This window comes from Heterodontus francisci, chromosome 47 (genome assembly GCF_036365525.1).
Source record: "Heterodontus francisci isolate sHetFra1 chromosome 47, sHetFra1.hap1, whole genome shotgun sequence".
NCBI classification, from domain to species: domain Eukaryota; kingdom Metazoa; phylum Chordata; class Chondrichthyes; order Heterodontiformes; family Heterodontidae; genus Heterodontus; species Heterodontus francisci.
This window is the reverse complement of record NC_090417.1, coordinates 14,882,244-14,909,852: the sequence shown is the minus strand read 5'-3', so window position 1 is coordinate 14,909,852 and position 27,609 is coordinate 14,882,244. Positions and strand designations below refer to the sequence as shown.

General features: G+C 45.4%; 1 protein-coding gene across 1 annotated transcript; it reads left to right on the top strand.

Moving 5' to 3' along the window:
- The first annotated feature begins 1,237 nt into the window (after nucleotides 1–1,237).
- Nucleotides 1,238–22,398, top strand: LOC137357192 (eukaryotic translation initiation factor 4E-binding protein 2-like). The gene is made up of 3 exons (XM_068023333.1): nucleotides 1,238–1,597; nucleotides 20,396–20,569; nucleotides 21,924–22,398. The coding sequence occupies exons 1-3, from the start codon at nucleotides 1,465–1,467 to the stop codon at nucleotides 21,953–21,955; spliced, it is 339 nt and encodes a 112-aa protein (XP_067879434.1). The 5' UTR covers nucleotides 1,238–1,464; the 3' UTR covers nucleotides 21,956–22,398.
- The last annotated feature ends 5,211 nt before the right edge of the window (nucleotides 22,399–27,609 follow it).

Here is a 27,609-nt window from a genome sequence, read left to right as displayed (position 1 = left end):
ATTGTATCCTTTATTCTATATTGTCTCTCCAAGTTAGGGCGGCACAGTGGCGTAGTGGTTAGCACCGCAGCCTCACAGCTCCAGCGACCCGGGATCAATTCTGGGTGCTGCCTGTGTGGAGTTTGCAAGTTCTCCCTGTGTCTGCGTGGGTTTCCTCTGGGTGCTCTGGTTTCCTCCCACATGCCAAAGACTTGCAGGTTGATAGGTAAATTGGCCCTTATAAATTGCCCCTAGTGTAGGTAGGCGGTAGGGAAATATAGGGACAGGTGGGGATGTGGTAGGAATATGGGATTAATGCAGGATTAGTATAAATGGGTGGTTGATGGTCGGCACAGACTCGGTGGGCCGAAGGGCCTGTTTCAGTGCTGTATCTCTAAACTAAAAGTTCTTCCTATCAAAGTGAATCACCTTACATTTTTCTGCATTGAACTTCATCTGCCACCTGTCTGCCCATTCCACCAACTTGTCGATGTCCTTTTGAAGTTCTACACTATCCTCACAGTTCACAATGCTTACAAGTTTCCCATCATCTGCAAACTTTGAAATTGTGCCCTGTGCACCAAGGTCCAGATCATTAATATATATCAGGAAAAGCGAGGGTCCCAGCACAGATCCCTGGGGAACTCCACTACAAACCTTCCTCCAGCCCAAAAAGCATCCATTAACCACTACTCTTTGTTTCCTATCACTCAGCCACTTTCGTATCCATGTTGCTTTCGTCCCTTTTATTCCAGACTTTGTTGTGTGGCATTTTATCAGATTCTTCAATAGTTAGCTGTTAAAGCAATTCATCCCCCAACAGTTAGAGTCCATTGAACATGAAAGGGAAAACTGACTAAATAATAAAACTGATGAAGATACAGTTGATGGAGAGAGATTGGATTTGGATTCAATCTGTGTCTGTCAGAACAGCAGCAGAGGCAAGGGGAGCAGAGACTGCGCAGCCGCAGGGCCGACACGAGACGAAAGACGAAGCCGCTCGGCTGTTTCCGGCAGATCTCCGAAGATGACGCGCGACTCGGTGATTGGTCGGGTGGCGAGCGGTCTCCCCGAAGCCGCTCGGCTGTTTCCGGCGGAGCTCCGAGGATGTCGCGCGACTCGGTGATTGGTCGGGTGGCGAGCGGTCTCCCCGAAGCCGTTCGGCTGTTTCCGGCGGATCTCCGAAGATGACGCGCGACTCGGTGATTGGTCGGGTGGCGAGCGGTCTCCCCGAAGCCGCTCGGCTGTTTCCGGCGGGTCTCCGAAGATGACGCGTGTGGGGAGGCCGGTGAGCGGATGTTGTTGGTGGCCGGTGGCTGGGGCCTGGCTGTGTGTGTGTGTGTGTGTGCGCGGGCCTGCGGGCTGAGTGAGGTCAGGCTGGGCCGGGGAGAGTGAGTGAGTGAGGGAAGGGAAGGAGAGAGAGAGAGAGAGAGAGAGATCTGGGCCCGGCTTTCCTGCTGGCTGAGCGGCTGAGGCACTGACAGGATGTCCGTCCCAGCTCACAAAACCGAGAGCCGCACCATTCCCACCCGCAGGGTGATCGTCAGCGACTCGGGCCAGCTGCCGCACGACTACAGCACCACCCCCGGGGGCACCCTGTTCAGCACCACTCCAGGAGGTAAGGCCATGGCGGAACATAGGCGCTGCACACCTCCCCATTTCCCCCACTGATCCCCCTCCCCTCCCCCACTGATCCCCCTCCCCTCTGATCCCCCTCCCCTCCCCCCACTGATCCCCCTCCCCTCTCTGCATCCTCTCCTTCCCCATTGCAGGCAGGGTGTCAGTTGCATGGACCCCTGTGTCGCTGCTGTGCTGGTCTGGAGCGACATGATGCAATCCAGTTTATTATTGGTGCAGTTGTGAATGGTGTCAGGGTGGAGAATCCCACAAGCAATGTGGTGCATGAAGTTAGAACAGTGGTTTGATATTGCAAAAAAAAAAAAATTTGCTTTTCAAAGCACGAAGCGCACAAAATTAATCTTATTTTTCAAGCCATGTCAAAAATCGTGTGACATTTGGGAGAATAACAACTTTTGATGACGTAATTTTAAAAATGCAACCCACCAGCCAAGTGGTATTGATCACAAGACACAAGATCAACTTTGTAATAACCTGAAGCCTGAGCTTGGATTATAACCTCAAAGTAACTTATTTTTCTGCATATTTGCAGAAAGGTTTAGATTTTCTTGTCACTTTGTGAAGGATAGGTTCTTTGTCCCTTCGACATGACATGAGATGATGAGCTCTCACGTCTGCACGTCTCTGCAGCAGAATAGAGATCCACTATTATGAAATTTTCTTCCTCCTTCTCAGTTGTCTGACATATTTTATCAATTTTATTCAAACTGTTTCGGCGTTTCGAACGATGAAGGCAGATATGAGTGCCATTTGAATTCCACATCCGGTTGTTTTCACTCACTGCAGATTGAAATTATTGCTTTCACTTCTGTTCCAATGGTTCTGATTGGGATCGAGCATAGGGAAGCAGAGCGTTGAGGCCAATGCTGAAAACTGACCTGATGTGAAGCAGCGGTGATAAATGCTGTCATTTTAGCCATGTCCTTTCACAGCTGCTGCCAGACCAATGTCTACTTCTGTGAAGTACAGCTTCATTCAGTCTGTGGCTTTGGTTGTTGTAATAACTGGTATTTGAACCCCGCCAAGCTTGCTGAATGGTTTTGCATCCTGTCATTATGTAAGTGGGGAGGTTTTAGTCTCACTTCATTCACTGCACTCATCAAAAATGGTCATTCAGGAGCCTCTGATCAACTTTTTAATCATCTGGGTCCAGTTGCTTGCAATATTGGCCATTGTACCTTTGTAATTGTAATTGTGTTGCTCTTTTTCACGATAACATGTTTATTTTCAATTCTCTGCCTGAAAGAAATGGGTGCTGCTCCCTGTGCAAGCTGATGTTTTTGTACAAATCAGTCAGCCGAGCCTGAGCTCACCTGAAAAATTCCATTCACGTGCTTTTCAGCACAAGAGGTCAGATATGGAAATTCTGGCGCACTTATTAAACTATCCCTCTTCAAGTCCGAGGAGCCCGTGCCAGTTGTCTCTGCCCAACTATGTTTTGGCTAACTCGGCATAAACGAAGAATCTAATCTGGAACATATTGTTCCTACGAGTACCCACCAGATCTTTGCTGAGCCAAACAATTTGAAATTTATTTCAAAAATCCTCACTTTAGGGTTTTTCAGCCTCTCCTTGCAGTGCTTGTTGGTGTTTGAGGAACAGTGGTGCATCAGTCTGCAGGGGCATGAGAACGTAACTTGGCTTCATTGCAGCATGGTTACGCAAAGATATTGCAGTTGCTTTTGTGAAAGAAAGAAATACTTGTTTTTATCTCGTACCTTTCAGTAGCTCAGGATGTTCCAAACACTTGATAGCCAATAAAGTGCTTTTTGAAGTGTAGTCACTGTTGTAATGTAGGAAACACAGCAGCAGATTTGTGCACAGTAAACTCCCACAAACAGCAATGTGATAGTAACTTGACAGCCTATTATGGTAATGTTGGTTGAGGGATAAATATTGACTAAGACCCTGAGGAGAATTGCCCATGCTCTTATTCAAAATCATGGTCGTGGGAGCTATTTTGTCCAACTGAAAGCACAGATAGGCCCCAGTTTAACATTTCATCCGAAAGGCAGCACCTCTGACAGTGCAGCACTGCCTTCCGATTGGCACTGCAGTGTTGGCCTGGATGTTTTGCTCGAGTCATAGCAGGCACCTTCCTGAGGAGTAATTGCTGTGTTCTGAACATTTCAAAGTCTGCTAATCTGGAGACTGCACATTTGAAACAGGTGACAACAGTGCAGGCCAGTCTTGCTCGAAGATATCTTTGCATTCAGTTTGTTCCCTTCCTCGGAACATGAAACATTCAAATATGAGTCAAATACCTTTGGCAGCCTGAATAAGATGAGGTACAGCTTACAAGTTAGAAGGTGCTGTGCTACTAGTCACTGTAGTGTGTTGGAATCCCAGTGTGCAGCAACGTGGTTTATTTTTTCCTCTCTGTTCTACTTTTGATACTCCCATCTTTAGTTTCCCCTGTCCCTTTTCAGTTAGTGCTCTGGCCTGCTATCTGCAGAGAGGATGGGCAAATTTTAGGAGTCCTGGAAAGAGAGAGAAAGTCATTTATGTCACAGAAGGAAGCCATTTGCCCCATTGAGACCATGCCTGCTCTCTACGGAGCTATGCAGGCAGGCCCACTTCCAAGCTCGATCCCCGTGGCCCTGCAAGTCTACTTCTCTCAGGTGGCCAGCCAACTTCCTTTTGAAGTCATTGATCGTTTCCGCTTCCACCACCCTTGTGGGCAGCGAGTTCCAGGTCATTACCACTTGCTTTTTTTTATTCATTCGTGGGATGTGGGCATCACTGGCTATGCCAGCATTTATTGCCCATCTCTAATTGCCCTTGAGAAGCTGGTGGTGAGCTGCCTTCTTGAACCGCTGCAGTCCATTTGGGGTAGGTACACCCACAGTGCTGTTAGGAAGCCAGTTCCAGTATTTTGACCCAGTGACAGTGAAGGAACGATGATACAGTTCCTATGTCCTTTCCCAGGCTGCATGACCAGACTTTTCACTGTGGAGAGGAAACATCCAAGTGAATTCTCTGCAATGAAGGGCGGCACAGTGGTGCAGTGGTTAGCACCGCAGCCTCACAGCTCCAGGGACCCGGGTTCAATTCTGGGTACTGCCTGTGTGGAGTTTGCAAGTTCTCCCTGTGACCGTGTGGGTTTTCGCCAGGTGCTCCAAAGACTGCAGGTGATAGGCAAATTGTCCATTGTAAATTGCCCCTAGTGTAGGTAGGTAGTAAGGAATGTGGGATTACTGTAGAGTTAGTATAAATGGGTGGTTGTTGGTCGGCACAGACTCGGTGGGCCGAAGGTCCTGTTTCAGTGCTGTATCTCGAAATAAATAAATAAGTCAGGATGGTGTGTGACTTGGACAGGAGGTGATCCCACGCATCTGCTGCCCTTGTCCTTCGAGGTGCTAGAGGTCGCAGGTTTGGAAGGTGCTGTCAAAGGAGCCTTGGTGCGTTGCTGCAGTGCATCTTGTAGATGGTACACACTGCTGCCACTGTGCGTCGGTGGTGGAGGGAGTGAATATTTGTAGATGGGGTGCCAATCAAGTGGGCTGCTTTGTCCTGGATGGTGTCGAGCTTCTTGAGTATTGTTGGAGCTGCACCCATCCAGGCAAGTGGAGAGTATCCCATCACACTCCTGACTTGTGCCTTGTAGATGGTGGACAGGCTTTGGGGAGTCAGGAGGTGAGTTACTCGCCGCAGGATTCCTAGCCTCTGACCTGCTCTTGTAGCCACGGTATTTATATGGCTACTCCAGTTCAGTTTCTGGTCAATAGTAGCCCCTAGGATGTTGATAGTGGGGGATTCAGCGATGGTAATGCTGTTGAATGTCAAGGGGAGATGGTTTGATTCTCTCTTGTTGGAGATGGTCATTGCCTGGCACTTGTGTGGCGCAAATGTTACTTGCCACTTTTCAGTCCAAGCCTGGATATTGTCCAGGTCTTGCTGCATTTCTACACGGACTGTTTCAGTATTTGAGGAGTTGCGAATGGTGCTGAACATTGTGCAATCATCAGTGAACATCCCCACTTCTGACCTTATGATTGAAGGAAGGTCATTGATGAAGCAGCTGAAGATGTTTGGCCTGGGACACTACCCTGAGGAACTCCTGCAGTGATGTCCTGGAGCCAACAACCACAGCCATCTTCCTTTGCGCTAGGTATGACTCCAACCAGCAGAGTGTTTTCCCCCTGATTCCCATTGAGTCCAGTTTTGCTCAGGCTCCTTGATGACATAATCAGTCAAATGCTGCCTTGATGTCAAGGGCAGTCACTCTCACCTCACCTCTTGAATTCAGCTCTTCTGTCCATGTTTGAACCAAGGCTGTAATGAGGTCAGGAGCTGAGTGGCCCTGGTGGAACCCAAACTGAGCATCACTGAGCAGGTTATTGCGAAGAAAGTGCTGCTTGATGGCACTGTTGATGACACCTTCCATCAATTTACTGATGATTGAGAGTAGACTGATGGGGCGGTAATTGGCCGGGTTGGACTTGTCCTGCTTTTTGTGTACAGGACATACCTGGGCCATTTTCCACATTGCTGGGAAGGTGCCAGTGTTGTGCTATACTGGAACAGCTTGGCTAGGGTTGCGGCAGGTTCTGGAGTACAGCTCTTCAGTACTATTGCCTGAATATTGTCAGGGCCCATAGCCTTTGCAGTATTCAGTGCCTTCAGTCGTTTATTGATTTCATGTGGAGTGAATCGAATTGGCTGAAGTCTGGCATCTGTAATGCTGGGGACTTCAGGAGGGGGCTGAGATGGATCATCAAATCGGCACTTCTGGCTGAAGATTCTGCCTTATCTTTTGCACTGACGTGCTGGGCTCCCCCATCATTGAGGATGGGGATATTTGTGGAGCCACCTCCACCAGTTAGTTGTTTAATTGTCCACCGCCATTCACGACTGGATGTGGCAGGACTGCAGAGCTTAGATCTGATCCGTTGGTTATGGGATCGCTTAGCTCTGTCTATTGCATGCTGCTTATGCAGTTTGGCATGCAAGTAGTCCTGGGTTGTCGCTTCACCAGGTTGACACCTCATTTTGAGGTATGCCTGGTGCTGCTCCTGGCATGCCCTCCTGCACTCTTCATTGAACCAGGGTTAGTCTCCTGGTTTGATGGTAATGGTAGAGTGGGGGACATGCCGGGCCATGAGGTTACAGATTGTGGTTGAGTACAATTCTGCTGCTGCTGATGGCCCACAGCGCCTCATGGATGCCCAGTTTTGCATTGCTAGATCTGTTCGAAATCTATCCCATTTAGCACAGTGATCGTGCCACACAACACGATGGAGGGTATCCTCAATGTGAAGGTGGGACTTCGTCTCCACAAAGACTGTGTGGTGGTCACTCTTACCAATACAGTCATCGACAGAAGCATGTGTGGCAGGCAGTTTGGTGAGGACAAGGTCAAATATGTTTTTCCCTTGTATTGGTTCCCCCACCACCTGCTGCAGACCCAGTCTAGCAGCTATGTCCTTTCGGACTCGGCCAGCTCAGTCAGTAGTGGTGCTACCGAGCCACTCTTGGTGATGGACATTGAAGTCCCCCACCCAGAGTACATTTTGTGCCCTCGCCACCCTCAGTGCTTCCTCCAAGTTGTGCTCAACATGGAGGGGTATTGAGTCATCAGCTGAGGGAGGTCGGTAGGTGGTAATCAGTAGGAGGTTACCTTGCCCATGTTTGACCTGATGCCATGAGACTTCATGGGGTCCGGAGTCGATGTTGAGGACTCCCAAGGCAACTCCCTCCCTACTGTAGACCGCTGTCCCGCCACCTCTGCTGGGTGTGTCCTGCCGGTGGGACAGGACATACCCAAGGATAGTGATTGCAGTGTCTGGGACATCGTCTGTAAGGTTGATTCCGTGAGTATGACTATATCAGGCTGTTGCTTGACTAGTCTGTGGGACAGCTCTCCCAACTTTGGCACAAGCCCCCAGATGTTAGTAAGGAGGACTTTGTAGGGTCGACGGGGCTGGGTTTGCCATTGTCGTTTCCGGTGCCTCGGTCGATGCAGGTGGTCCGTCCAGTTTCATTCATTTTTATTGACTTCGTAGCGGTTAGATACAACTGAGTGGCTTGCTAGGCCATTTCAGAGGGCATGTAAGAGTCAGTCACATTGCTGTGGGTCTGGAGTCACATGAAGGCCAGCAGATTTCTTTCCCTGAAGGACGTTAGTGATGGTTTTTTACAACAATCGACAGTGGTTTCATGGCCATCATTAGACTAGCTTTTAAATCCAGATTTATTAATTAAATTCAAATTCCACCTTCTGCTGTGGTGGGATTCGAACCCATGTCCCCAGAGCAATACCCTCGGTCTCTGAGTTACTGGTGATAATACCACTATGCCACCGCCTACCCTACTCCTGCGTAAAAAAAGTTCTTTCTCATATTCCTCCTGCATCCTTTGCCCAAATCTTTCAATCACTGTCCCCTAGTCCTTGTACCATTTGTTAATGGGAACAGTTTTTCCTTGTCTAACTAATCGAAACATATCACAATCTTGTATACCTCTATGAAATCTCTCCTCAATCTCCTTTGCTCCAAGGAGAATAACCCCAAGTCTTCCAACCCAACCTTGTAACGAAAATCCCCCATCTCTGGAACCGTTCTGGTAAAGGACCCTCACATCCTTTGTAAAGTGTGGGACACATGAAGAAACGAATTAGGAGCCGGAGTAGACCTTCTGGCCTGCTCTGCCATGGAATAAAATCATGGTTGATCTGATTGTGGCGTGAACTCCACTTTCCCGCCTACTCACGATACCCTTTGACCCCCTTGTTAGTCAAGAATCTCTCTACCTCTGCATTAAAAATATTCACTGACACAGCTGCCACCATTCTCTGGGAAGAGAGTTCCAAAAACTCTCAACTTTCTGAGAGAAAATCTTTTCCTCATCTCCGTCTCAAATGGGCGACCCCTTATTTTAAACTTTGGCCCCTCGTTCTTGTCTTTCTCACAAGGGCAAACGAACGTCCTTTGAACATCCACCCTATCAAGTCCCCTCAGGATCTTCTATCTTTCAATAAGATCACCCCTCATTCTTTTAAACTCCAATGGATACAGACCAAAACAGAGCTTTGTAAAAGTACAGCATAGCTTCGCTGCTTTTGTTCTCCGTGCCTCTATTTATGAAGCCCATGACCCCACATGCATTAATAATAACTCTCTGACGATGTGCTGCCACCTTCAAACATCTATGCAACTGCACCCCCAGGTCCCTCTGTTCCTGCACTCTTCAGAACCGTGTCATTAAGTATGTATTAGAACATAGAACAGTACAGCACAGTACAGGCCCTTCAGCCCACGATGTTGTGCCGAACCTTTAACCTACTCTAAGATCAAACTAACTACCTACCCTTCATTCTACTATCATCCATGTACCTATCCAAGAGTCGCTTAAATGTCCCTAATGTATCTGCTTCTACTACCACCACTGGCAGCGCATTCCACGCACCCACCACTCTCTGTGTAAAGAACCTACCTCTGACATCTCCCCGAAACCTTCCTCCAATCACCTTAAAATTATGCCCCCTGGTGATAGCCCTTTCCACCCTGGGAAAAAGTCTCTGACTATCCACTCTATCTATGCCTCTCATCATCTTGTACCCCTCTATCAAGTCACCTCTCATCCTTCTTCGCTCCAATGAGAAAAGCCCTATCTCCCTCAACCTTTCTTCATAAGACATGCCCTCCAGTCCAGGCAGCATCCTGGTAAATTTCCTCTGCATCCTCTCTAAAGCTTCCACATCCTTCCTATAATGAGGCGACCAGAACTGAACACAATATTCCAAGTGTGGTCGAACCAGGGCCTTATAGAGCTGCAGCATAACCTCGCGGCTCTTAAACTCAATCCCCCTGTTAATGAAAGCCAACACACCATACGTCTTCTTAACAACCCTATCAACTTGGGTGGCAACTTTGAGGGATCTATGGACATGGACCCCAAGATCCCTCTGTTCCTCCACACTACCAAGAATCCTGTCTTTAAGCCTGTATTCTGCATTCAAATTCGACCTTCCAAAATGAGTCACTTCACACTTTTCCAGGTTGAACTCCATCTGTCACTTCTCAGCCCAGCTCTGCATCCTGTCAGTATCCCGTTGCAACCTACAACAGCCTTCCACACTATCCACAACTCCAGCAACCTTCGTGTCATCGTCAAACTTGCTAACCCAGCCTTCCACTTCCTCATCCAAGTCATTTATAAAAATTACAAAGAGCAGAGGTCCCAGAACAGATCCTTGTGGAACACCACTGGTCACCGAGCTCCATGCTGAATACTTTCCATCTACTACCACCCTCTGACTTCTATGGGCCAGCCAATTCTGTATCCAGACAGCCAACTTTCCCTGAATCCCATGCCTCCTTACTTTCTGAATGAGCCTACCATGGGGAACCTTATCAAACGCCTTGCTAAAATCCATATATACCACATCCACTGCTCTTCCTTCATCAATGTGTTTTGTCACATCTTCAAAGAATTCAATAAGGCTTGTGAGGCATGACCTGCCCCTTTCCATCAACACATCTTCTCCTGTCCAAAAATCTCTGCTCCTCTGCTCTACAGGACCATTGGGAGACAAAATATAACAGCACCGGCTGAAAAATGCATAATTATTTCAGATCCTATATTCATTCTATCACAGTATTGTAGGAGACAAAATGTGTTCACACATCACAATAGTGTGACACAAAGTCACCAAAAGATTTACTTTTTAATGGCCATTCAATTTTCATCCTTTCTCTCAAAAGATGACCCATTCAAGTGCACCAGTTGTCCTCTGACTCCTCTCCCAAACAGCCATTCCTTATACATCAGTACAAGCAGCAAGATTCAGCAGGTTTTCTGCAACAGGGATCACAAATAAAACAACTTCTGCCCTCTCATGATGGCCACACACTTTCCAATAAAGAATAGCAATCGGGGTCGGGAAATCTGTGTAGCTTTCATCTCCCTAACAGGGGCCAACTAAGATGAGCTAACACAAAACAGACGAGGAAACAAACCTCCAAAATCTGGACTCCATGGCTCAGATACACGTTGTATTGCCAGTTCAGCAACGGGGAGGTGGCAGAATGCCAATTTGCAAAACTTTGAACCTCATCTTGAGTCTTGTCCTTACCAGCATGAGGTTTATGTTGAGGTTGAGGATCTGGTGGCTCATGTCTACACTGTAAGAGTGGCTGAAGTGATTCTGTAGGTAAGGAGAAAGCTCCCGCTGAGCACTGGAAGTGTGTACAGGAAGCTTTCATACCCTCCTCAGTAACTCTTATCCACAGCTCCGAGCACTGAGTGAAGGGCTCCCAGATTATAAAGTGCCTTTGTCTTCTGCCAAAATGCCAGTGTGTGCATGTGAGAGAGCAGTGTGTGCATGAGTTAGAAGGGAGCTTGGGCAAAGTGTGTTGCAAGACTGTTTGAGGCGAGGCAGTTCTCGTCATGGAGGGAAGACAAGTTGCCACAGCCCTTCTTCCAGACAATTTCACAATAACCTGAAAGTTGTTGCACCACAGTGAAGTGTATTGTGCCACAACCTGTGACGAGGAGCATGTTTTGAGAAGACGACTGATCAAGATTTGACTTGCATTGGTAGTTCCGGGGGGGGGGGGGAGCGGTTGGTGAGATGTGGAGACATTATTTTACACAGTGAGTTGTTATGATCTAGAATGTATGTAGATGTGGTGGAATCTGTTTCAGTAGTAACTTGAAAAGGTAATTGGGTAAATACTTTGAAGAAAAAATTTCCAGGGCTACGGGGAAAGAGGAGGTGAGTGGCACTGATGTGCTGGCTCTCTGAAAGAGCTATCCAAAGCATCAAGTTCCAGATAGCAGCTTTTGTGTTGTATGAGTCTATCTGAATGTCCATTTTTCTGCAATTGCTTTTAAGGCAGTAATCTAATTCACTGGTTGAGAGGGTTTTATCCAATGGAATTGATAATGCAGGTTGCAGTTTCTTTATAGGTTTCCTTCCTGCAGACTTGTTGCTCCATGTGTGCTTGGCTATCCCTGACTGACGGTGGGATTGTGACCTAGCTGGAGCAAACTGCAGCTTCCCAGTAAATTAGAATGAAGCAGTACTTTTAGTTTTTTAGTTTAGTTTAGAGATACAGCACTGAAACAGGCCCTTCGGTCCACCAAGTCTGTGCCGACCATCAACCACCCATTCATACTAATCTGACACTAATCCCATATCCCTACCACATCCCCACTTGTCCCTATATTTCCCTACCACCTACCTATACTAGGGGCAATTTATAATGGCCAATTAACCTATCAACCAGCAAGTCTTTGGCATGTGGGAGGAAACCTGAGCACCCGGAGGAAACCCACGCAGACACAGGGAGAACTTGCAAACTCCGGCTGCGGTGCTAACCACTGCGCCACTATGCCACCCCGTTGGGAGATTTGTCTCGCTCAGTCTACATATGTTCGTGTCGTGGCTCTGGCATTTGACCAGAAACCTAGCAGTGTTTGAGTCTGAGTCCCACTATGGCAAATTGTGAAATTGAACTGAAGAAATACAGCAGTTTGTGAGCACAATTCGAAAAAATGAGTGTGAAAGCTGCCAGTTTTTGAAAATAACTCAGCAGTTTGAATGCTGCCCTTAAGGGGAGGGAAGGACAGCACCACCCAGCCCTCTCTGGTCTGCATGTGATTGTAATCTCATAGTGTGCTTGATTGCTCATGGCATCTGCTGAGTTTTTTTGTTCTTTGTGGGCTGTGGGTGTCGCTGGCTAGGCCAGCATTTATTGCCCATCCCTAATTGTCATTGAGAAGGTGGTGATGAGCTGCCTTCTTGAACTGCTGCAGTCCATGTGAGGTAGGTAGACCCACAGTGCTGTTCGGAAGGGAGTTCCAGCATTTTGACCCAGCAGTTATTGTCAAGGTAACAAGGAAAGGGAGCTACATGTGCTGTCTTCACATCTTGGGAACAAATACTTGAACAAAAAAAAGTGCACGAAGGGCATTATTAAATCAGAAGTAATCTAAATAGTTTTTGAGTCAATAGTTCTGTTTTTCTTCCTGTGGAGCAGTACACTGTCTCCACTAGACAGAAATATGCAGTGACATGATTAAAATTTACAGTTCACCGTGATTCCGAGCACAGATCTGAGTCCCATCACACTCCCTGGCAATTATGATGAGCCTTTGAGTGAGCCTTTGATCAAGGTATTGCTTGACTATGCAGCCCTTGACCATAAGTTATTGACTTGTTGAGAAATGGTCCAGCTTGCCAAAAACAGTGAATAAAGATATTGGATGATACAGAGAAACTTGGATTGAAACTTAGACAAGTGGTCAGCCAATATTTCAATGAACACCTGTCCCCCTCCCGCCTTTCCTCTGAGTCAGAACTATGATTTCAGATTGCTTCCTGGTATTGGCTGCTGTTAATATTCAACCACAGATTGTGAATCTGCCTTCCAGGCAGTCCAGGAATTCAGCTAGTACATACAGGAGAACATGTGTAGTATCCTGCAACACCTTGCTGACTGCAGGTGTCACTGGTCATGTTATCTGATCTTTATTTGCAGTGCATTTTTTGAATTTCGGGGCCTGAAGATACTGCTTCATGCTTGGCATCCAGTATGTTAACGACATGGGTTTTCTTCAAATGGGAGTCCAAAAGACTTGGATTTATATATCTCCTTTCTCGACCTCGAATTGTCCCAAAGCACGCCAAAGCCAATGAAGCTATTTTGAAGTGTGCCGACTGTTGTAATGTTGGAAATGTGACAGCAAATTTGCACACAGCAAGCTGACAACAAACAGCGATGTGAATGACCAGATTATCTTTGTTGGTAATGTTGGTTGAGTGATAAGTATTGGGAGAAAACCCTGCCCTTCTTTTGAAATAATGTCGTGAGATCTTTTACATCCACCTGAAAGGGCAGGCTGGCCTTCAGGCAAGCATCTCATCTGAAAGAGGTAGTGCAGCATACGAGTGTCAACCTTGATTTTGTGCGCAAGTCTCTGGGGTGGGACACGAGCCCATAACCTTCTGAGTCAGAAGCGAGGATGCTGCCAACTGTGTCACAGATTACACTTCTGTTGCCATCTAACAGTGTTGGCAGGCTATTTGATGCTGGAGGCATCTCACTGAGCCTGATATTGAGCGCATTCGTTGCACTTAGTTACAGGAGTTGTTGGGCAGAAATGACCAAGAGGCATCATGGCTAATTTAGTGTTGTGTCTATTGAGTACAGACCTGAGGTAAATTGCATCGTCTGCTTTTCTGTCCCAAGTGCGAGAGACTGCAAGATGATCAGCCATGTTGAGCCTCTTGGTCAAGTGGAATCTTAGTTTGTCCTTATTGCTATTTGTTCCCTGTTCAGATAAATCCAACCATTTCACTTTATCACTCGACCTTTATAAAGCACGAGTTAGCCCCAACTGGAGTATTGCACCTAGTTCTGGTCATCACACTTCAGGAAGGATGTGAGGGTCCCTGAGAGGGTGCAGAGGAGATTTACCAGAGTGGTTTCAGGGATGGGGAATTTAGTGACGAGGTTAGGTTGGGAAAGCCGGTGTTCTCCTTGGAGCAAAGGAGATTGAGGGGAGATTTAATAGAGGTGTAGAAGATTACGACAGGCTTCGATAAGTTAGACAAGGAAAAACTGTTCCCTTTAACTGTACACGGTCTCGGGGGCACACATTGAAGGTTTTGGGCAAGAGAGATGCAGGGGGAATGTGAGGAGGAACTTTTTTATGCAGTGAGTGGTAATAATCTGGAACTCGCTATCCACGAGGGTGGTGGAAGCGGAGACAATCAATGGCTTTCAAAGGAAATGTGATGGGCACTTGAAGGAAATAAACTTGCAGGCCTGGTTACTTTGTGTACCATAAATGACTCTATGACCTGTGAGTCTTGTTGTCCCAGCCTGTTCAGTCTTTGTAGAGTGTCATCACTTCTTGGTTCTGCTATCATTCTTAACAATCTTTGGTGCACCTTGTCCAGTGCGCTGGATCCTTCTGGTAAAAACCAGAACTGTGCACAAGTGTGGCCTAACCAAGGTTCCATCATTGTTCCTCGTGTGTTTTAGCAACCCATAGTGTTAATAACTGATGATGTGGGGAATTGTATCTTGAGTGCAGCCATTTCAAGCTACGGTTACCCATGATTGCTTTGTGAATTATGTCTCGCTCTTTTCCTTCCTCCGCCATCACCATATTATTAAGACCTAAAGAGCAGTTGATGAAAATGTTTCCATGTTGTCACAGTAATGATGAATGCCAGGAGTCAGATGGTTCGTGTACTGAGATCCTGTGCAGAGCTTGATGCCTGTGGGTTAGTTCTTAGTCGTAGTTGAAGTTTAAAAGAAAGTTGTTGTTGGATCCCATTAGTTACACAAAGAGAGACGAAGTCCGACTGTAGCTTTAAGAAACTTTATTGCAGTACTTCTTGGTTACATCATCAGCAAAGCAAACAACAACAACACCTGGGCTCTTCTCTCCTCTCCTCTCCTCCCTGAGCAGGGAAATTAAGCCTTTCTTATAGTTCTTCATACAAATCAGTGACACCCCCTTTATCTTCCCAATTGGTTTACAAACTCTGCAGTTTCTTGGTGTCATGGTCTGATTGGGGTACTGCCTTGTCACCTTCCCCTCCAGCAGTTTCTCATCCCCCTATCTCCTTGGACTGTTAGGCTGATTGCTATACAATAGGCGACTATGAAGCAGCTTGCAGCTGTCCTGTTAGTTTTTGCTTGTTCGTCTACTTCTACTGATAAGCTGTCTGTGCAGCCCTGAAGCTATGAAGTCAATTCTGATAAGCTGTCTCTGCAGCTCTGAGGTTAGTTTGTTCGTAGTACATGATTGATTAATTACTTCACCTTAAATGTCCCCATATTATTCTGTTCTCGAAGATTCTGTTCCCACAGTTGTTGAAGTGCATTTTGAAATCTGAACATTGGGACGAGAACGTATCTTGTGGAACAACTTTTACTTTGGATTCCATTCTACATTAAGCAAAAACAAAACAGTGAACATTTATTGTCCTGTATCTTAATTTATTTTGGGGCATTGTCGAGGGGTACTCCTCCCTTCGTTCAGTGAGGAGCTGTACCATACAGACTGGAAAGGCTGCAAGGCTTAAGTTGGCCCCCATGTGCTAGGTTGAGGAGTGGGTTAAAGATGGGTCAGAGTTTCCTCTCATGTTCGCAACACAGCAACTGGTGCTGCAGATTTACGTGTGTGAACTGAAGCTGAAAAGTGGTCAGATTCAGACTGTACAACCACTTGACTTTCAGTGAGGTGCTGAATGATGTGTTTGCAAACAGCTGTTCACATCACTTGGCCCAGCAGCAACAGATCTGACCTCAATACAGTTGGTTGTCAACTGTGGTGAAACTATGAAACATTTCTGGGGCTGGGCAGTTAGTACAGTTACTTGTTGATTTACCTTTCAGATCGGTTAGAATTCATCCTTCAATACACCTCAATTGACAGAATCTTGTGCAATTCTTAGTTACTGCCTCGTTTGAACAATTGGACTGTAGCCCCTGTTAATTCCTTAAAGAGTGGCTGAAGAGAAATTCAGCAGAAGCAAACGTGTATTTTTCTTGCTCGTCTTCCCTTGGATGTCATCTTCCTTGAACACATGGTCTGATCTGTACCCGGTTCCTGCCAGTGGCACTCTTGAAGGTGTATTCGTGAAGACACATAGTTCAGAATATTCACTTTGTTAAGAGTCTCTCCTCAAAACATGGCAGCAATTGGTATAAGCTGAGGATTAATTGAGGTAATGGACTTGTGTCCTGAACTTGTTATGACAAATATAATGTCATCAGAAATTATACCATTGTGCAGCAGGATAATTGGTCTCAGCAGTGTAGCTGAGTCATCGCATCACCCGCTAGAACAAGAAGACACAGTTCAAGGTACTTAAAAGCATGATTTAATATCAAGATTTACTTCATCCCTTCAAAATGTAATCATTTGGCACAATTCACACCAAGTTCACATGCTCCCACAAGTCCAAAAGCGTTGATTAGTTCAGCGTTTCTGTCAGCATGCCTGCATCTTGTTTCCATTTGGAGCAGAATGGTGTTTGAGAATTAGGAAACAGCCTATCAGCTTAAATTCCACGTTGGTGTTGTTAACAGACCGAACGCAGAATGGCTGCATCTAACTATTTGAGCTATTGGGACCCCAGCACAAGAGGTTGCTTGTGAACAGGTGTGTTGAAAAAACAGGCTTCGAGTGACCCCTGTATCTTGCTACAGATGGGGAAATCCAAATGTGCCTCCTGTTCCAGTTAACAGCAGTTCATCATTTGACACTCATTGCTGAGCTACAGATTACGGAGCCGACCTGTTGAATAAAGAAGTTATGGTGCTAAGAGTAATGAGAGTTTCTGCATTCGTGCCAGCAACAATAAAATCCAAATTCGAGGACAACTTTTGCATCCTGCACTTGTAAAAATTCTTGGTATCATGGCATTCAAACTGCAGAGTAGATGAACGATTTAACTGCAGTTGGAGCTATTCTAGTTTGGCTCTCGACATGTTATCATGTGAATTTTGGTGTCCACCAAACCAATAAAACCACATCTCAAAGTGTGTTTTAAAAGTAAAAGCAGATCGTCAGTTAGTTGTTCACCAAGATGGATTTACAAGTTTGGAAATGCTTTATAACTGATTACCAGTGAAGAAAAACGTTAAGATGTTTTGGTAAATCGGTCTGTTGGTAAACTTTTTGTTCCCTTGCCTCCCTCATTGCCCACATATACTTGAGTAAGTGTTAATTTTCATTCAGACGAGTGTAATTTTCATTATTATCCTTCACCTCTTTGTTTCCCACTGTACCCAGCATCATTGTGAAGACCTATTCTCAAACTTTTCTTCCTGTACACCTTCAGGGGCAGCTGCATGCTGGAGGCCTTCCAGGGATAATCTTGAGTGGAGACAAGAACAACTTAGCAACTGGTAAAAGGTCATTGACCTGAACTGTTAACTTTGTCACTCTCTCCACAGATGGCTGCCTGACCTGAAAGTATTTCCAGTATCATGTTTTTATTTCAAAATTCTAGCATCTGCAGTATTTTGCTTTTTCAAGGAACTGTTTATCTCACCCCTTATTTCATGTGATGATATAGCAAGGGCATTGCACCAGTGATTGGCGGGACACCGATATCTTGACCTTAATCATCCCTGGTTCTGTCCGATCTGTAGGGTGTATCTTGTTGAGATTACCACTAATTAAAAACAATATATTTTATTGCACATTACAGGGAGCACTGTATATTAGAGTATATGCGAGGTCTTTCTCCACAGACAGAATGTGAAACGTACAATGTTAATCATGTTAAAGATGGGATCTTTCATCAATTGTTGGCTTGTGATTCATCCTTGACATTTTCTCATATTTTGTGCTCTTTTTGTCCAGGGTCCAGTTAGTTTTGTCTTGTGCTCATAGTCAAGGTCATTATCTTCCAAATGCTGATAGTCACACAATAAACCTTCCCTTTCTGACTTCTTTGTGGGATAAATATGATCAGGAGCTCCAGTTATGCAGCACTGACAACATGAAAAATGGTGAATCTCTGCTAAATTCACCGTGAAGCCTTTTGGAATCTGTGTACTTCATTTAGGATGTCAGTCTCCTTGTTGGGAGGAATATTTCTGCATGGCCAGATGTGGTCACGTTATGTCTTTGTATATTATCTGTAAGTGGATAATGTTTCTGGTAACCTTGAGTTCATGTTTGTTGGTTCAACAGGGGCTTGAATGGGTGCCCAGTTTTCCAGTAGCTCTTGGCTCACTGCATTATTGTCGGGAAAACATACCTCATCAGGGACTGTGGACAAAGGCGCTGCAAGTGGGTTGTCTGATCCCACTTCACTCCCTGGCATTGAAGTTCCCTGTCTTCCGTGTTGACAGTCAGTCAATGGTCTGCATCCTAACTGATGCTCCAAAAACGTTCCGATGATTGGATTGGTTGAGATGTTCCATTTTGCATCCCTGCCCCCTCCCATTCTGCGCGCTATCGGCCCCCATGTAAAACACAGGAACCGTACCCCAGCATAAGTTGCTGCATGCAGGAGATGGGAGAAATCTGGCAAAGCCAACTTCGGGACAGTATTGAGGCCTGCAGTGAACAGATACTCACTGTCCCGCTTCCTGATCCTCTGCTATAATTTTCACAGAAAAATGTATCGTGTGCAGTCACCTCCATGCACACTTCACTGAACATTTGTTGAGCATCAGAGTTCTCTTCGGTCCTGCAGCTGAAAGTATTTCTGAATCTTGCGTCGAAGTCTAAATTTAAACTCATACTTGAGTTCACTTCCAGTTTTCAGTATCCACAAGTGGGCTCCATAAGGTCAGACCATAGAAATTGTGATGCTGCAAAAAAGACTTGATCATGTAACATTACCATAGGCAGAATATTACTTTTCACATTTTACTGAGAGTATAGCCAGGAGCTAATACAGTTTGTGTCTGCAGCTGGTAACATAGATTAAGGCTTGGAAGGAAGCAGATGGGTTGTGTGAGAGAGAGAGAGGTCATGCACATGTTGGTAAAAAAACTTGAGGACGAAAGTGCCTACATGCATTCAGACCTGGACAACATTGAGGCTCGGGCTACGAAATGGCAAGTATCATTGGTGCCACACAGGTGCCAAGCAATGACCATCTAACGGGAGAGTCTAACCACCTCCTTTACTGTTGTCTAATCCCCCATCAGCAACATGCTGGTGGCCACCATTGACCAGAAAATTAACAGGATTGCCACATTAAATATTGTGCCTGCAAGAGCAGATTGAGGCTGGGAGTTCTGCAGTGAGTAACTCACCTCCTGACTCCCCAATGCGTGTCCACCATCTACAAGGCACAAGTCAGGAGTGTGACGGAGTACTCTCCACTTAACTGGATGAGTGCAGCTCCAACAACATTCTGGAAACTCCAGGGCAAAGCAGCCTGTTGATTGGCACCCCAGCCCTTAAACCTTGACTCCCTCCATCACGAGTGCACCGGACTGCAGTGTGTACCATCCATAAGATGCACTGCAGCAACCCGGCAAGGCTCCTTCAACAACACCTTCCAAACCTGTGACCTGCACCACCTAAAAGGACAAGGGTATCAGGTACATGGGAACACTGCCACCTGCAAGTTCCCCTCCAAGCCGCACACCATCCTGACTTGGAACTATATCACCATTCCTTCATTGCTGCGCCAAAATCCTGGAACGGAATAAATGCTGGCCTTGCCAGTGACGCCCACCTCTCCTGAATAAATTTTTTTAAAAGGCTCTTTGTCTGCAGCTAGCAACACTGATTAAGGCTGGGAAAGGAAGCAGATGTGTGTGAGACAAAGCATGTCCGTCTTTGTGAAAAGCTGCAAAACGAAACTACCAGCTCAATTCCTGTGACTTGGTTGGAAACAGGATACCAAAGTCAGTTGGAAGGGCTGAATTGACCAGGCTTGTCTTTCAGATAGCTGACGTGCTCTTGGTTCTCCTTTGTGTGTTGTTTTGCTAAAAATGGTCGGGTAATCTAGGATAAGGTTCCCATGACAGTTGCTTGTTGAACCAAGATGTTAGCCAAAATTGAAAGGCTTGGCAGTGGAAGCCAGAAAGAAAGCAGCAAATTAACTAAGGCAGTGTCGACAGGGAATTCAGCCACTGCCTTCCCAGTGATGACAGCACAGGCCAGGGATCCAGCCTGCAGCACTCCGGTTTCCAGTGGACAGAAAAGAATTAAAACAGCCACTGTCTTCCCAACACAGCCTGGCCAAACATGACCAAAGTCTGTAACACTTGCACAGGTGTAAAGAACAACACTCTCTCCCTGTTGACCTGACTAGTGCATTGTTTCGTTGTTGCAGGCACCCGCATTATTTATGACCGCAAATTCCTCATGGAATGCCGCAATTCCCCTGTTGCCAGGACTCCTCCGCGTGACCTTCCAAACATTCCGGGTGTCACAAGTCCAAATACAACAGAGAAGGTGAAGCCGGCAGCGAACCATGTGAATAGCCATAATGAGAAGGCAGCTGGTGGTAAGTAAAGGGAGCCAGAGTGTCGGAAGGTTTTAAGGGACGGGCACACTCGGGTGTAAAGGGGATAGTTTGTGTTATCCACTTAACTCAGCACTACCGTTGTAGATTGAGAAGCAATACACCACTTTGAGTTGTGTAACACAAGGGTGAACGGCTGGTGTCATCAGCTCTATCGCTGTTGGCATAAGCAATCTGAAATAAAAACAAGAAATGCTGGAAATACTCAGTGGGTCTGGCAGCATCTGTGGAGAGAGAAGCAGAGTTAACGTTTCAGGTCAGTGACACTTCTTCAGAACTGACCTGACCTGACCTGAAACATTAACTCTGCTTCTCTCTCCACAGATGCTGCCAGACCCGCTGAGTATTTCCAGCATTTCTTGTTTTTATTTCATATTTCCAGCATCCGCAGTATTTTGCTTTGATTATATGAGCAGTTTGAACTTGTTCAAGCTCATTGCGTACCTATTCTCAATCTGTTTACAATCAAGATGGTTGTCAGCTGTGTTGCCTCTAAATCACTGCCTGTGCTGATGTGAAACGGACTGCTGAGAGATGCATGTTCGTCATCAATGGATGATTCAGTCTCGAAGACCTTGGATGGAAGCAGCTGCCTCCCAACACCTTCAGCATGACTGAGGTTGGGAATTGTGTGTATTTGTAGGGGGTGGGACAAAGATCCTGGATAGAAATCTGTTTTGTACTCTGTTTTTAGACCCAGGGCATTAATTGGTATGTCCTAACACAAGATTTTATCACAGTTTGGAATTAATCCTGTACACTTATATGGACAGAATATATTGAAAAAATTGCCTGCCGTTGAAAATGTACTCTGTATTTTGAAGCTCTCACTCAAACTCATCCACTGGCTGAGTGAGTCTTGGGACCAGCCAGTGTAATACAGAGCCAAATGAGCTAATAGGTCCCAGGCTGGATTCTCTGCTTGTGCTGAATGGGCTGATCCTATCCAAGAAACCATTGGGACACCACATTTCGCTTCATTGTTGCTGGGTTAATGAGGGGTGGCTTTGGTGGGGCTGGGTGGTGGATAATCATTGAGGCTCACAATCATCATTATCGTGCACTAAAGTGTGTGCATGCAGGATCTGACTGCTTGTTGAGCCTTATTCCCAGTCGAATGGGCTGCCAGATTTATCCTTGCGGCTAACATGTGAAGAACACAAAATTGTAAAAGTGTTGGAAGCTTGTGGAAGTATTACCCTGGCATAAGTGAGCCTCTCCTGAATAGATGATGTGGGGGAGGTGTGGGAATGGAGGGAGTGGGGGGCCAGGGAAACCACCATCATCTGTTGGTTGCTTGAACGTCACTGAAGACCTTTTTGTTTTGCCTTAACAGGAGATGATGCCCAATTTGAGATGGACATTTAAGGCACACCACCTGATTTCCTCCAGAGTGAGGAACTTTGGCTCTGGGACCTCGCCAGCTGGGCTTATCGTTAAGCCCATGTGTCTTCTCCAAGCCACCAGCTCTGCTTAAAAAAACATAATAAATATGCAAACATTTCCTGCCATTGACGGAATCCATCCACTTCTCTCCTGCTACAGACAATGACACGTTCTGCAAATGCTGTGAAAAGTGTAAGTGCCACGTGTTGTGCGTGGTAGAGCATCTACTGTTCAAGTCGGTGATGGGCATTGTAAAGAGGGGGCATCTCTCGGGTTCTTGATCTGTTTAATCTGGTTTCAAATTTGTAAGCCTTTGGTAATCAAGCCGAAAGGTTAACCTTTTGGAGATGTAATTCTTGGTGGAAGGGAAGGGAGAGAAAGAGAGAGAGAGATAAAACCAACAAAATAAAGTGAAATTAAAGTCATCTGAAGTTCTTGTCTTGCCTCAAACTATTCACAACTTTCCCAATATGTCTCTCACATCACAGTTTGCCAGTCAAGTGCATTTCTAGTGTAAAACTCCAACCCATTGTACACATGAAGAAAGCAACACACTAATTTGGCCAAATCGGGTGTGGATTGGAGGTAAAACTGGCTTTCTTCCTTGACATAATGAGCTGACAAACACTTTGCTGTCCAGTGAATGTCTCTTCCTGACCTTTGTTGATGTCTCTGAGATGAGCTTTGAAGTGTGGGAGTGATCTGACCAAATCTGGTCCATTTTCAAAGTCATGCCAGGGTTTATGTTTGTTTTCTGTATAATCATATCCTTTCCTAGGAGAGAATAGTGTGAAGTAGTGGAAGGATCCACAGTCTGAGTGATGTCAATGCTTCTTTCAGAGCCGTCTTTAGTCCAGCCAATAGGATGGCTAGTCCTGTAATGGTGGGAGGGTTTTACGGATGAGATTGGGCCACACAAACCCACCGGACTTCAGCATTTCATTGAACATCATCCCAGAATTTAGAGCCAGTCTTTGGTCGCTGGGACCGTCTGGAATGGGTTTCGACTTCGGTACCTTCTGACTCAATTGGGAATGCTGCCACAAAACCAAAAATAATTGTGTTAACCAAATAATTCAAAATGATTCATTACATGAACTACTTGAGATATCTCTCCTGAGCTCCATTCTGCAAGTGTTCCATGTACTTTTATCAGATCAAAATTCCTCCAGTAATATTTGTTGCAGTTCTGCTTCCTGTACTAAATCGATATGAGTTGGAGAGAAATATGAAACTTTCAGCAGGTTGATATCTTCATGATTAGAGTCCAAATGTACATAGTGCTGCTGCAAAATAAACACTCCCTTCACAGTTCAGAAGCTGAATGCAGAGCGCGCTGGTTCACTCCCTGCTTTGTTGAATTGGACAGAACTCAACCATGATGCCAGTGACACGTTAAAAGTTGGCCACACTGTACGTAAAGAAGGATACGCGAATACGCACACCTCCACTTCCAAACCTGAGCAGGATGTTTTCTTGTGTTCAATTTTCAGAAAGAGATGGGTGACTTGTGTCTGTGGGCTCTGAGATAAAAGTATTACTTTCTTACAACAATGTTTGTGTGCTTGACACTGAAGTGCGAAGTAACAGTGATTTCCCTGTCACTGTTGGTGCAGTACTAAATCATGTCAGTATACCATGTATATGATGAAAGTGACTGGACTCATAGAAGGTCTTTCCCATTGTCCTTTATCCTTTCTGCACAAGGGCAAAGCAGATAGCCGCCTTCCTGAAGCACAGCAGATTACTGTTGCTGCCACTGCATTTGGCAGTCAATAGTATGACCACAATGAGGTGCTGCGTTTAGCTGAAACAGTGTTCCATAAATTCACTGTCGTGTGCCGGAAATCTGTCTGTCTGGAGGTAGCTACTGACTGGAAGTGCTGTGAATGGTGCAGCACTGGATCCTCTCATTTCCTGTGTTCCAGATCTCTGCCCAGCTGTCTTAGAAAGGTTTCAATTGAAAGTGAGACATTGACTTGGAGGGAGAGGTAAATCTGAGGGATAATTCTCCCAGGGCCAATGACACCCACCTGCCGAACAGCTGCATCTGGATTCCGTTGATTAAATTACGAGAAGAGATTGACGGGTGTATTCTGTCAATTTAGAAGGTGATTTGGATTGAAATTTTTAAGATAGTAAGGGGAACAAATAGGGTAGACATAAAATTATTCCCACTGGTTGCGGAGTCTACGACTTGGGGGCATGATCTGATGAAAAAGCAGGCCTTTCAGGAGTGAAAGTCGGAAACATTTCAACACCCACTGCGTGGTAGAAGTTTGGAACGCTCCTCCGCAAACATCAATCATGGATTCCTGTTAATCAAAGGTCTCACTGAATGGCGTTTGATAAGGTTCCCCATGGTAGGCTCATTCAGAAAGTAAGGACGCGTGGGATTCAGGGAAAGTTGGCTGTCTGGATAGAAAATTGGCTGGCCCATAGAAGTCAGAGGGTGGTAGTAGATGGAAAGTATTCAGCATGGAGCTCGGTGACCAGTGGTGTTCCACAAGGATCTGTTCTGGGACCTCTGCTCTTTGTGATTTTTATAAATGACTTGGATGAGGAAGTGGAAGGCTGCAGGATTGTCTAGTTCCAATTCTCATTGAATTGGAATACACAGATTTGTTAGCATCAGCTTGAGATATGTGTGTGTTGCTGGGAACCTAGTTTTAAATGCTGTGTGTGTGTCAGCAAGTTTGGCCTTTTACTCCCTCATTTACGTGTTAGCTGAGTAAATGACAAATAAGTTTTCTGAAAGTGTGCAGGTGACCTTACTTCCAAGGCCCAAAACACGTGTGCCAATTTCTGATGCCCAAAGACACCAAGTACAAATTTTGAACAGATGTGCTTAAAAAACATAAATCCTAAAGCAAGTGTGCAAGCCATGGACTGATATCCTCAAAAAAAAAAGGAGCTAATATTTAAAAGGAAAGCTAGTTATACTGACAGGGAAGTGAGAATCTCAAAATTCTGTTTGTAACATGACATACAGTCTTAGGTTCGGAGGAAAAGGCAAGAACAATAGAATTAATATCTACTCTATTAATAGAGTAGTGAAAAGTTGAAAGATATTTCATTTGTCTATGCTGGTCATGTTGCTAGCCACAGAGTGAGAGGTGATTCGAAAGTTTGCGAAATAGGTGTTTCTGCAGCCTCAAATGTGAGTCCAGGATGGTGTGTTGCCTCCCTGGTGCCAGGGTCAAGGATGTCACTGAACAGCTGCAGAGCACCCTGAGGGGGGAGGATGAATAGTGGTTGTGGACCACATTGGTAGCTGCCACTTGCAAAGGAAGAGGGATATGGTCCTGCAGTCAAAATTTAGGGAGCTAGGCAAGAAATTAGCAAACAGGACCTCAAAAGTAGTAATCTCCAGATGACTCCCCATACCATGTACAAATGAGTATAGAAATAGGAGGATCGAGCAGATGAATGCGTGGCTGAAAAGGTGGTACAGGAGAGAGGGCTTTAGATTCCTGCCAAATTGTGACCATTCCTGGAGGACATGGGACCCATACAGGTCGGACAGGTTGCACCTGAACAGAGCTGGGACAAATTTCCTTGCAGGGCAATTTGCTCGTGCTATTGGGGAGGTTTGAAACTAACTTGGCAATGGCATAGGAACCAGGAGATAGTACAAGAGAGGAACACAAAGAATTGGGACAGACAGATTGTACTAGAGTAGGAAATAGTAAAGTATTGGGGGGCAGAGTAAGAGAACAAGTAATAAAGTCTAATTTAGGTTTACTGTGCAAGTATGTGAATGAATGGAATGTGGTAAATAAGGTTGGTGAGCGGAGACACAGAGAGCCACATGGAAGTATGATGTTGTGGCGATAACGGAGACCTGGCTCTAAGAAGGGCAGGACTGTGCACTAAATATTCCTGGATACAAGGTGTTCAGGAAAGATGGGAAATGAAGGAGAGAGGGAGGGGTGGCGGTTTTGCTGAAGGAGAACATTACAGTACTGGAGGGAGAGGATATCTCTGAGGGGTCAAGAACAAAACCTATTTGGCGACAGCTGAGGAACAAAAAACGGTGCAATTATATTGCTGGATGTTTTCAATAGACCTTCAACTGGAGGGAAAGATTTAGAGGAACAAATTTTCAAGGGAATTACAGAGAGGAGCAAGAATTACAGAGTGGTTATAATGAGGGGCTTTAATTCTCCAAATATAGTCTGGGATAGTAATAGCATAAAGGGCAGAGAGGGGCAAGAGTTCTGAGAGTGTTTTCAGCAGAATGTTCTACAGTATGTTTCTCGTCTACTCAAAAAAGTGGCACTAGTTCGTGGGGATGAGGTGCGCCTAGTGGATCAAGTGTCGGAGAACATTTAGGCGACAGTAATCATTGTATCATAAGGTTTAGATTGGCTGTGGATAAGGACAAAAGAACAAACCAGAGTAAGAATAATGAACTGGGGGAAAGCCAACTTCAATGGGTTAAGAATGGATCTGATCCAAATAAATTGGAATCAAAGGTTGGCAGGCAAAATGGGAACTGAACAATGGGCTGCCTTTAAAGAAAAGATAGTTCGGGCACATCCAAGGTATATTTCTGCAAAGGGGAAAGGTTGGGTAAACAAACGCAGAGCTCCCTGGATGCCGAAAGAGACAGAGATTAAGAAAAAGTGTGCTTATGACAGATGTCACATAGAAGATGGAACCAACAACCAGGTGGAATATAGAAGGTTTAGAGGAGAAGTGAAAAGGTAAATAAGAGAAGCAAAGAGAATATGAAAACAGACTGGAATCTGGTATAAAGGGGAATCCACAAGTCTTTAATCGGCATATTAAAAGTAAAAGGAGTAGTGGGGCCGATTAGGGACCTAAAAGGGGATTTATGCATGGAGGCAGGGTGAAAGGTTGAAGTATTAAATGAATACTTTGCATCTGTCTTTACTAAGGAAGAAGATGCTGTGCAGGCCCTGGTGAAAGAGGAGGTAATTCAGACACCTGAAGTGTTTCAAATTGAGAAGGAGGAGGTATTGGATAGGCGAGCTGTACTTACAAGTTGATGAGGCTCCAGGATAGGATGCAATGCATCCAAGGATACTGAGGGAAGTGAGAGTGGAAATAGAGACACGAGCCATAATTTTTCAGTCTTCTTTCGAATTGGGGGTGGTGCCAGAGGACTGAAGAATTGCAAATGTTACACTCTTGTTCAAGTAAGTGTGTAAAGATAAGCCCAGTAACTACAGACCAGTGAGTTTAACCTCAGCGATGGAGAAGCTTCCGAAAACCTCCAGATAAATTGTGACAAAATTACTACTCACTTGGGCATCTGCGGGTTAATTAGGGAAAGCCAGCACAGATTTGTGAAAGGCAAGTCTTGTTTAGCTAACTTGCCAGAGATTGTTGATACAATAATATTCCGATATGTTTAAAGCAGAGATTGACAGATTTCTAAATACCAATGAAATAATGGGATATGGGGATAGTGTGGGAAAAAGGCATTGTTCATATTGAATGGCAGAGCAGGCTCAATGGGCTGAATGGCCTACTCCTGTTCCTGTGTTCCTGTCTTCCGATGAGAACAGCGAAAGCTGATCAGGGTAATGCTGTTGTTGTGATGTACGCGGACTTCCAAAAAGCGTTTGATAAAGTGCCACACAACAGACTTGTGAGCAAAGTTCTCT

Bases quoted from the DNA above. Each gene is read 5' to 3' on its own strand.
- LOC137357192 (XM_068023333.1), top strand. From the start codon at position 1,465: ATGTCCGTCCCAGCTCACAAAACCGAGAGCCGCACCATTCCCACCCGC. The intron at 1,598-20,395 runs GTAAGGCCATGG...TCGTTGTTGCAG, and splicing joins GTTCAGCACCACTCCAGGAG to GCACCCGCATTATTTATGAC. The intron at 20,570-21,923 runs GTAAGTAAAGGG...TTGCCTTAACAG, and splicing joins TAATGAGAAGGCAGCTGGTG to GAGATGATGCCCAATTTGAG.